The 11,663-nt window shown below is 25.6% G+C and overlaps 2 protein-coding genes across 3 annotated transcripts; both read left to right on the top strand.

Moving 5' to 3' along the window:
• Positions 1-1,308: 1,308 nt before the first annotated feature.
• Positions 1,309-4,685, top strand: LOC106791898 (the record flags this gene model as incomplete). The annotated part of the gene is given in 8 exon segments (XM_014757899.1): positions 1,309-1,435; positions 1,506-1,682; positions 1,847-2,059; positions 2,138-2,906; positions 2,996-3,219; positions 3,311-3,524; positions 3,622-3,793; positions 3,926-4,685. Coding segments are annotated over 8 exon segments (1,999 nt in total), but the record flags the coding sequence as incomplete, so codon positions are not given.
• Positions 4,686-4,998: 313 nt separating this feature from the next.
• On the top strand, positions 4,999-11,117 carry LOC106791900 (glycerol-3-phosphate dehydrogenase [NAD(+)], cytoplasmic-like). 2 transcript variants are annotated; one of them, XM_014757904.1, is made up of 8 exons: positions 5,474-5,664; positions 6,613-6,790; positions 7,645-7,785; positions 7,863-8,004; positions 8,143-8,255; positions 8,361-8,591; positions 8,682-8,881; positions 10,935-11,117. In XM_014757904.1, exons 1-8 carry the CDS (start codon positions 5,489-5,491, stop codon positions 11,008-11,010), a joined length of 1,257 nt encoding a protein of 418 aa, XP_014613390.1. In that variant the 5' UTR covers positions 5,474-5,488; the 3' UTR covers positions 11,011-11,117. The 2 variants fall into 2 exon arrangements, with proteins under 2 accessions (XP_014613391.1, XP_014613390.1); XM_014757905.1 differs by lacking the exons at positions 5,474-5,664; positions 10,935-11,117 and adding an exon at positions 4,999-5,316 and having other exon boundaries at positions 8,682-9,455.
• The last annotated feature ends 546 nt before the right edge of the window (positions 11,118-11,663 follow it).

The following is an 11,663-nucleotide window of genomic DNA, read 5'->3' as shown; positions in this document are numbered from 1 at the left end:
ATATATACCCCAGATAATTTAAACATATCAATTGCATTACTTTTATAATAAGCGAAAGTTTAACATGAAAATTTTATAAATTTGTGTTTTTCATTGGTTTTATATATATGAAACTTTACTTTCAAATTCTCCAATAAAAAAGAAATAGTTTTCTATGAATTTTATAGATCCTCTATTGACGATGAATCTCTTAAATGAAATATAATAGAAAATATAAGTGTAGCATTTTTTTTGGTTGATTAGTTGTTAATATGTTAATTGGTATTTCATGGCATGATCATTAAATAGATCAATATTCAATCATTCTACAATAAGTTTATATAATTATAGTAATCTAATATTTTCACTCTGCGCAGCAGTAGTAAAATTTTTAATTTTTTCCAACTTTACAGAATGTTGATCATTATATTTGAAATAGATATTTAATCCGAAATTGTAATCTGTGTAAGATTAATCGTACATAGTGTAGTTAATATGTCACATAAGTATATTTTAATCATTTTAGATCAGAACTTTCATTAATTCAATGATTAAGCGCATTTAATCAAATTTGTTAATGCTGTGAATACCTGTATGTACACATACTTTTACATAAACAATTTTAAACAGTATTGAAGCCACTGGGAATGGTTGCACCGGTATTCTTGTAAGTTTTTTGATAACTACATATATACGTGTTGTTACCTTTATACAAAGTAACATTTTTGGAGTGACCATATATGCTGTTCAAGATATTCTGCTGTGTTATTGAGAAAATTCTCATTCTAATTATTATACATGTTTAAATAAACCCCTTAAGAATAGGTATGTGAATAACCATGGCTGCAGAGATCATCATTCAATGAAAACAAATTTGAAACTTCTAATATTAATATAGAAGTCAAGGTTCTTTTTTTGTTTTGCAATAACATATTCACATGATAATAAATAAAAATAAGATTATTTATCCATTCTCTTCACTTGCGTTATAAGTTATATAAAAATCGATACAGATTGAAAATTACATAACACCCATGTTGTAGGTGTTTACTGTTAATTTCAACTATGAAACTTACATTAAATAATATTGTAATTTATCATTTTTTTATTTATATATGTATATAAATATATAAAATGATATATACATTACAAACAATCTGTTGCATAATTCAATAAATAGCTCTGATTCTGTACGTTATAGTTTTAATCAGATATACTTACATACAAATAAATAATACATAAATAAGAATTAACTTTAGGATTATTATATTAAACAGAAAAAAGAAATTTTCTTATGAATTAATATTAATTTTCATATGTATTTCATAGTTTCGTTGCTGGAGTTATACTACGTGAACGCATTCCTGCATTTGAACGCATGCTATGGCGTGCATGTCGTGGAAATGTATTTTTACGTCAAGCCGAAATTGAAACACCCTTGGAGGATCCTTCAACGGTACGTAATTAAAATAGACAAATTTTATGTAGGATAATAGTAAAACTTATTTTTCTTGATATTTTTTTAGGGAGACCAAGTCTTTAAATCAGTATTTATTATCTTCTTCCAAGGTGATCAATTAAAGACGCGAGTTAAAAAAATATGCGAAGGTTTCAGGGCAACTTTATACCCCTGTCCTGAAGCACCAGCTGATCGAAGGGAAATGGCTATGGGAGTGATGACACGTATTGAAGATTTAAACACGGTAAATATTTATAATTAAAAAACAACATGTTTAAATTAAACATATGTATATTATAAAAAATAGTGTATTTAAGTAAAATAATAATATATGTATATATACATTTTTTTTTTTAATTTTTAATTGTGACTTGTTCATATTTCTAAAAGATAAGAAAATCTTTATAGGTACTTGGCCAAACTCAAGATCATCGCCACCGTGTCTTAGTAGCTGCAGCAAAAAATATCAAAAATTGGTTTGTTAAAGTACGGAAAATAAAAGCAATTTATCATACATTAAACTTATTCAATTTAGATGTCACTCAAAAATGTTTGATAGCGGAATGTTGGGTACCTGTATTAGATATCGAAACGATTCAGCTTGCCTTACGTCGTGGAACGGTAATATCACTTTTTTTATTATTTTTACTATTATTTAAATGTATCATTTGTTATTATTTATATAAATATATTTTATAGGAACGTAGTGGTAGTTCTGTACCTCCTATTCTTAATCGTATGGAAACATTCGAAGATCCACCGACTTATAATCGTACGAATAAATTTACTAAGGGTTTTCAAGCTTTGATCGATGCATATGGAGTTGCATCCTACAGAGAAATGAATCCTGCTCCATATACTATAATTACCTTCCCATTTTTATTCGCTGTCATGTTTGGTGATCTTGGACACGGATTAATTATGTTTTTATTTGGTGGATGGATGGTTTTAAAAGAAAAACCATTAGCAGCAAAAAAATCTGACAATGAAATATGGAATATCTTTTTTGGTGGCAGATATATTATTTTCTTAATGGGATTATTTTCAATGTATACAGGATTGATATATAACGATGTATTTTCTAAATCTTTAAATATTTTTGGGTCACATTGGAATATCACTTATGATTACGAGACTATTCATACGAATAGAGCTCTCCAATTAAATCCAAATACAACGGATTACAGACAAAATCCTTATCCATTTGGTTTGGATCCTGTATGGCAATTAGCAGAAAATAAAATTATATTTTTAAATTCGTACAAAATGAAGATTTCAATAATCTTTGGTGTATTGCATATGTTGTTTGGTGTTGTTGTTGGATTGTGGAATCATATGTATTTCAAAAGGAAGATAAATATCACTTGCGAATTTATTCCTCAGATTATATTTTTAGTAGTACTTTTCTTATACATGGTTGTACTTATGTTTATAAAATGGATAAAATATCATGCAACCTTAACATCAGGTTAATATCATTAAATTTTTCATTTTTTATATTTATATATATAAAAACATTATTTCACTATTAAAAATTTTCTTTATTAATTTTTACAGAAATTCGTCCTAGTCCTTACTGTGCACCATCAGTATTAATAACATTTATCAACATGGTACTTTTCAATAAACCTGTACATTTGAAAGATTGTGACGAATGGATGTATGGTGGTCAAGATGGATTCCAAAAATTTTTAGTTGTCATAGCTATCCTTTGTATTCCATGGATGTTGTTAGCTAAGCCAATTACATTAATGCGTAATGCAAAAAAACAACATTATCAAGTATGTACACATAACAATTATAATACAATGTTATATTTGAATTATCTAACATACGTTTATATAATTAATTTATTTGTTATATTTAATGCAGTTAAACAATCATGGTGCTGAAAATGGTGATGTAGATGGTAATGTTGGTGCAATGCAACCAACAGGTGTTGTCCAGGGTGGTCATAAAGAAGAACAAGAAGATATGACTGAAGTTTTCATACATCAAGGCATTCATACTATCGAATATGTACTTGGTAGCGTTTCGCATACTGCATCATATTTACGTTTGTGGGCTTTATCTCTTGCTCATGCGCGTAAGTTTAAATACAAATAAAATTTATTTCTTCTTTTATTTTTTTTTTCTAAAAAATCTTTAACACATATCCGTACAAACGCATAAATTTTTAATAGAACTCTCAGAAGTATTATGGGCTATGGTAATGAGGAATGGATTGACTCGTGAAGGTTGGGCTGGTGGTATTTTCCTTTGCATAGTATTCGCATTTTGGGCTGTTTTAACTGTTGGTATTTTAGTCCTGATGGAAGGACTTTCAGCTTTCTTACATACTCTTCGTCTCCACTGGTAAGAAAATATAATGTTAGAACAAAATAAATACGAAAAATTTTAAATGAATTTCTTAATAAGAATGATACCTAAAGTATAATGTTTATATTTAAAGAAATTAATATTGTTTATTACTTCTTTCTAATACAGGGTAGAATTCCAAAGCAAGTTTTACGCTGGTTTGGGTTATAGTTTTCAACCATTTTCGTTTGAAATTATTCTAGATGCCGCTCAATCGACTACCGAGGATTAAGGGCATTAATTAAAACAATTAGGCTGTTTTAAATGACATAGACAAAAATATATATACATATGTCATCAGATTAACGAATATATAAAACCAAATTGTAATGTAATCATTGTTTCAAATAATTATAGTAACTTGTAAATGTTATAATTGAAGGTGTATCTGATTAATCCGTGTTTTTTCAAAAAGTGTAATTATAATATTGAGTAAAAAAAGAAAAGAAAAAATTTGCTTAATTAACTAATATAGTTCTTATTATAGATGTAGTTACATTGCACAGAATCAATAAAAATTCAAAATATGTTAATATATTATAAATACTTTCTATATATATATATATATATGTATATGCTATATGAGCCGTTCACAGACTAAGGCGATTAACTTAATAGCATTAAATGGCAACAATTAGTATACTCATAAAATAATTAAATGATATGAAAAAATATATATTTATAGAGTTATCAAATAAGTGGCTCATATATATAACTAAAAAGTTAATTAAACAAATTGACAGTAACAAAAAGCATATATCGATACATCGTTCATTATAATGCAATAACATACAATGAATTAAACTTTTAGCAAAACATGTTCCTGTCATGTTTTTAGCTTTCAAAACAGTGTATGCTATGAACTATAAAGAATAGACTACAAAATATACGTTTCATAGTATATATCTTTAATATTTCGTCTCCTATTAAATACCAACATTTATACTTCAAATGCGAGTACAATTTTTTTTTCATATATATAAATAATTATATTACATACAATTTATTAATTTTTTTATATAAACATTTAGATTACAAAGTATTGAAATTTAAAAACTAAATAAAAATTAGGAAAAGATTATTTATAAATTGTGATAATATAGACGCGACATTAAATGAAACGAGTGAGAGAGAGAGAGAAAAGAAAAAGAAAAAGAAGAAAAATTCATCTCTATGGAGGTAAGCGCATGCGCGATTGACGTTATCTGGCGGGTAGAAATATACATAGTGCGATTTCGTGTTCTTGTTCAGAATCGGCGGAGCTTTCTAACGTCACGGGTTTATTGTCCATTGACTATTTTTTCTTTACAAAAAAAAAAACAACAAAGAAAAAAATAATTTACTTTTTTTTTTATTTGAATCTCGTGTCTAATCATTATTGTTAATTGTTGTTATTGTTGGTTATTGTTGTTGTTATTATTGTTACAGAATTTCCTTTATTCATTAGTATCTTGTTAATTTCAAGTTACAATATACAAAATGGAGAAGAAACGCGTCTGCATCATTGGTTCTGGAAATTGGTAAATATGTCTATGATAGAAAAGAAATAGAAAAAGAGAGAAAGAGATGTATATATATATATATATATATTTTAAGGTTTATCGAACGGAAGAAAAGGATAGGTATAGAAGGAGATAGAAAGAGATAAAAAGAGATAAAAAAGAACGATTCATCGATTCGCATGTGTTGTTGATGGTCGAAGGTTACTTCGACTTTTCAATAAGATTCAATTTAGCTTCTAATTTCTTGAATAGTACCCAAGCAAATAGAATAAGTAGATTCGTTGTCAAGCGTATAAGAATATCCTTTATCATTTTTAACGAGCGTGTCGTCGCGTTAACCTTCGAATTTAAGCGGCTAAAATATATGTGGGAACAAACTATAGTTATTTTTTTGTCTTTCTCTTTTTTTCTATGATATGATATTTAAAAAAAAATAAAATAATTGTAATAAAATAATTTATACAATCAAATATCTAAATAGTTTTTCAATAATATTTTATTTTTAATATATCAATGATAGTAGTATTATTATTATTATATTAATGATATTGTATAAATATAAAATAGTAGCAAGCTATGATAAATTTTTTCCCTGACTATATTATCGTGACTAGAAACTTATTAATGTCTCATACATATTCTTACATAGTCAGATTCAATTGCCACATCTGTTGTTTTTCAAGGAAACAAAATAAAATGAAACAAATAAATAACGCGCTTAGATAACACTTGTATTTTTATTTTCAATCTAATATCATTTTACAAAATAATGCAATTTTTGGATTATTTTTCTTTAGCATATATTTATATAAAAATATTTCTATAATACATTAAAGATGAATTTAATTCAAAGTCTTTATTATTATGTAATCTTTTATTTTTATATATACACACGCACGCACATAGGAAAAATACATTTTTCGTATTATTTAGAAAAAATTAATGTGAATATTGATTGATGGTAACTGACTAAATATGAACAGATAACTTGTTCCTGTAAATATTACGTTATAAACTTATCAATAATCGATACTATATAACGGATAAGAGAAACTGAAATGGAATACTTGAAATTTAGTAAAATTATTTATCTTATATCTATACAAACATGCCAGCTATCTAAAATTAGTAGGATTAGTGTTATGAAATATCATAAAACAAATAGAAGATATTATCTAACAATAAGATGTAATAACAAAAATTCGCAAGGTTTTATATTTCTTTTTTTTTTCATTTATAAAATTTATATATTCCCGAGAAATAATATTGTTACAATTCGTAAAGCAGGAATTGATTATTTTTTTTTTCTTACAGGGGATCAGCCATTGCTAAGATAGTTGGCGCCAATGCCAAAACGCAAGATAAATTTGAAAACCGCGTTACTATGTACGTCTATGAGGAATTAATAAATGGAAAGAAACTGACTGAGATAATCAATGAAACACACGAGAATGTTAAATACCTACCTGGCCATCGAATTCCGGAAAATGTGGTAAGTATTTCTGTGTAATAATAATTATTATTTTTTCTATTTAAATCCTCGTTTTTCCTAAAGTATTTTAAAATGAATAATAAAAAAACTTTCACACGAGTAAATTGTAACTCTATAAATAATAACGGATTTCGTTTTCTTTTGTTATAAATGAAATAACGCGAAGAACATTTAAATATTTACGTATTATTTATACGCGTATATCTTCCTTTTTATTCTTTTTTTTGTTTTTTTTTTCTAATAGCTTCCTTATTTTATTGTCAAACAATTTTCGAACTTCGAACTTTGATCCTCAACATGAGCACGCAAAACAAATCACACAAATTCCAAGAAGACTAATTTATTTCTTTGATAACGGTAATACATTCGTAAAAATATAAACAAAGTATTAATAATATTATTAGGTTTAAATTATAAAATTTGAATTGAAATTTTATAATAAATCATTTTTAAAATTCCATAAAACATGTTTTATTTACAGTTGAAATATGAAAAACTACTTTACCGATAAAACTAAAAAAAATGATGACTATCTTTAAAAAATGACGTATATTATCGACAGTAGATCATTTTCTATTTATATGTATTATTCGGATTATGTTTATAATTTTATGATGATAAACGATTAAGTTGTTTTATTTTCTTTCTTTTTTTTTTTTTTTTTAATATTGTTCTTTATTATTATATTACAACTATAAATGATATCATCAAGATTACAATCAAGATTATATTTTCTCCAAACCATTGATAATAAATTTAAAGTTTATAGTTTAAAAAGGATATTAATACTTTTATTATATAGGATATTGTAGGATAATAATTTATACATATATTTCATATACATCAAATGTTAGGTTGCAGTTCCTGATGTTGTGGAGGCGGCAAAGGATGCTGATATTCTTATTTTTGTGGTGCCACATCAATTTATTCCAAGAATATGTAGCACACTTCTTGGAAATATTAAACCTACAGCCATTGGTCTCTCCCTTGTAAAAGTATGTTATGATAAATATATGTTGTAATAACATATATGTGTATTCGACTAAATTATATTCTAAATTATTTTGTACAGGGTTTTGACAAAAAAGAAGGTGGTGGGATAGAATTGATCTCACATATTATTTCTAACGAATTACACATTCCTGTGTCCGTATTAATGGGAGCAAACTTAGCGTCTGAGGTAGCAGAAGAAATGTTTTGCGAAACCACCATAGGTAAATAACGATGTGAGTTACATCTAAAGTAAAGTATGTAACTATACGCATAATTACAAATTACTACTTGTATTTCAAATTAATACTTAATACTAACTAGAGAGTAAAATTAAAAATATTTATATTATGAATTTATAGGATGCAAGGACAAAGAAATGGCTCCAATTCTTCGAGATTTGATTCAAGTGTCGTATTTTAGAGTTAATGTAGTAGAAGATGTTGATTCAGTCGAATGCTGTGGAGCATTGAAGGTAATTTATAAAATATGTTTCGTTTCATATTTTAAATATATACATTATATTCTTAACAAGTTATTGTTTATATTACTTATTATTATCATTTCGATATATTTATAGAATATTGTGGCTTGCGGTGCTGGTTTTGTCGATGGATTAGGTTTAGGTGATAATACAAAAGCCGCTGTTATTCGCTTGGGATTAAAGGAAATGATTAAATTTGTGGATGTCTTTTATCCTGGTGGAAAATTGTCGACATTCCTTGAAAGCTGTGGCGTAGCTGATCTTATTACAACATGTTACGGTGGAAGAAATCGTAAAGTATCAGAAGCTTTTGTAAAAACTGGAAAGGTTAGTGACATTATAATTATCATTAGACTTATATTAGATTTACAGAATTCAATAAATTGTCAAAAAACAAATTCTATATATTTATTTCAGACTATTGAGGAATTAGAGAAGGAAATGCTTAATGGACAAAAATTGCAAGGACCATTTACAGCAGAAGAAGTAAATTATATGTTAAAATCTAAAAATATGGAAAATAAATTTCCTCTCTTCACGGCAGTCCATCGTATTTGCATCGGGCAGTTAAAAGCTGCTGATCTGATCGATTGTATACGCAATCATCCGGAACACATGTAAGCGTTTAATAGTCACAATTAAAGTTAGAGGTGGATTAGATTGAAATACAATGATAGTCGTTCAATAAGTTTAGACTTGGGCATGCAACGTTAATTCTTGCATTAATTTTATTTAATATGTTGATTTTTATTTCTATCAAAAGTAATAATAACATTTAAACAATATAGAAACGCAATAGTTAATAATTATCTTAATATTTGTGCTTTTCTGAAATTACTAGCATATATTTATTTATACATATAGTAAAATCGTTAAAAACAACATTTCATTAAATTAAATACTATGTACACTTAATCCGTCTCTAACGTTATAATTATTTTAGTTTTCTGTAATCTATTGTCTGACTTCATTACACTTAACTTACTGGTGGAATGTAAATGAGAGAAGATCTATTGATAATAAGAACATTTTGGCCAAGTTATTCTCGTTAAATATACAAATAATAAATATATATATATAGTATGTATAAATTAATTTGCACAAATATGTACATACATGTATATATATATATATATGCATATAATTATAAGCACACGTTTAACTTACCAAATAAAGAAAGCAGACCTTTCATTATTTTTTCTTTGTTTCGTAAATGACAGAACTTCTCAAAATAATGGTTTCTTATTTTAATGAACCTTTAGTAACAAAAACATGAAATTAAAAATCTATACATGTTTGATCGTTTTGTTATAATAATATGATTGTTAGAAATTAATTACTTATCAAAGAAAATTTGTTAAATTCATTTTGTGTTGTTAAGTTTCATACATTCTTATTAGAAATTTATCAAATATTTTCAATTGTTATTCAAATAATTTTGGATCTTTTATCGGCTCTTTTACTAATCTACGATAAAATCCTTAAATTATTGAAATATTAAACGCACATTTTATGTATAGACACAACAAGATTATATATATACTTTGTTTTTTAAATAATTATTTACCATTTAATAATCAAATTAAAATATCCAAACTTGTACAATCCTTATTTAATTACAATAGATGAATATAATTTGTTTATCGATCCCATTAAAAAATTATTACGTCATTGAAAAATAAATTTATCTCTCATTTCTTCTTTGTATATTGTAAAGATTTCACAGGATACAATGTTACAAAATAGTTAAAAGTATACAAAAAAGTATGAGCAGAGTTATATATAATTACTATATATATATATTTTATTGAGATATTTATTTCAACTGTGTTATACATGCATAATACTAAATTGGACGAAGACAAAAAGGATATGTACAATAACTCGTGTCAGTTTTCTGGCTCGTTACCATATCATAATGTCAAGAAAAAATTTTATTGTATAGATATTACCATGTTATTATAAAAAAGAAAGTTATAACAGTATAATTGTACCTAAAAAGAGAACATATACGAATGTTAATTGTTAATACATTAAAAAAAAAATAACAAAACAGCAAAAAAAATAACACATTGTGTAGTTTGAAACTGTGTTGAGTTTTTTTTCTTCCTATATTTTGCTAACTTTGTTCATATAGAGAAAAGATCGTTCACCAATAAAATATAAATCTCATATTATTCTCGTTTAATATGTCCTAATAGACCTGGATGTTAGTTAGCATATATATCATCCACTGTTAGTATATCTGTTAATATATATACAGTGTGTCTCAATTAAGTTGAATATTGAATATAAGAAAAAAAAAGAAAATGATTAATTGTAAGAGGAGTTTTTATATAATAAGGGGGCGCGCATCTCTCTCTCTCTCTAATAATATAATAAATAATAATTCTTTCAAATCATTTTGATTGCTATTAAGTAAGTGTTATTTTTTTTATTTATTTATTTAAAAATGTTTTTAACTCGAACAAAGTAACAGTAATAAAACAGAATAATAAATTGATTTTATTAGATGTGTGTCAAAATTCTGACTCGTATTAATATATTTATACACACGATAAATAAAAAGGACTTACAATTAATGGTATTTCTTACAGCATTTTTCGTGATCATTTTTTACCGATAGCAGTAGAAATTTCTCATTTATTTATATTCACTATTGATATATAGGAACGGTAATGACGATGATGATTGTGGTGTCTACGCTAAGATGGGACAATTAAAGTCGCCAAGGAGTCATCTCTAACGAACGTACTGGAAATAAGGAATTGGAAGATTTTTTTTAATTTTTTACTTTCTAATAAAAATATAAAATAAAATTGAAGTACACTTAAGTAAATGAAAAATAAAAAAGGAAGAACGCGTTACGTTTGACGATTTTAAATTTTATTTTCAATGATCGACATCGTTGTAATTTATAATCAATGTTTTTTTTTAGTTTTGTACTTTTTTTTATATTGCTCTTTTTCTATATATATAATAAAATTTTGTAAAAGTATTATATAGATATATATATGTGTAAGAATTTTTATAAGAAATAATAATAATAATAAATACGGGCCGATGTTTTCATCCTAATTCTATAATAATTCATAAACCTATTGTAATTTATGATTATTAGAGATGATATGGTATAAAAGACAAAATATATATATAAGAAAAAACAATTACAAAAAAAGAAAGAGGAAATTGAAATTATGATTATTAGTGGACGCTTAAAAAAAAAATCACTCTTACTAAAAATAAATATTTTATAATCCAACTTTTTTTTACGAATGTAAGAAAAAATTATTAAAATATGAAATAAGAATTTTAAAGATAAAAAATACAAAAAAAAATAAATATATGAACATATGTGTGTTTATTAATAAAGAAAAATGATTAATTACGTTATTTATA

The sequence above is a fragment of the Polistes canadensis genome, unplaced genomic scaffold, assembly GCF_001313835.1.
Source record: "Polistes canadensis isolate GaletaPanama2010 unplaced genomic scaffold, ASM131383v1 scaffold_351, whole genome shotgun sequence".
Lineage (NCBI taxonomy): Eukaryota > Metazoa > Arthropoda > Insecta > Hymenoptera > Vespidae > Polistes > Polistes canadensis.
The sequence above is the reverse complement of the archived record's forward strand: the minus strand, read 5'-3'. Positions and strand labels throughout refer to the sequence as shown.

Excerpts from the sequence above, each read along its gene's own strand:
- LOC106791900 (XM_014757904.1), top strand. The coding sequence starts at position 5,489 with ATGGTCGAAGGTTACTTCGACTTTTCAATAAGATTCAATTTAGCTTCT. Across the intron at positions 6,791-7,644 it reads ATCGAATTCCGGAAAATGTG|GTTGCAGTTCCTGATGTTGT; the intron begins GTAAGTATTTCT and ends ATCAAATGTTAG. Across the intron at positions 8,256-8,360 it reads AATGCTGTGGAGCATTGAAG|AATATTGTGGCTTGCGGTGC; the intron begins GTAATTTATAAA and ends ATATATTTATAG.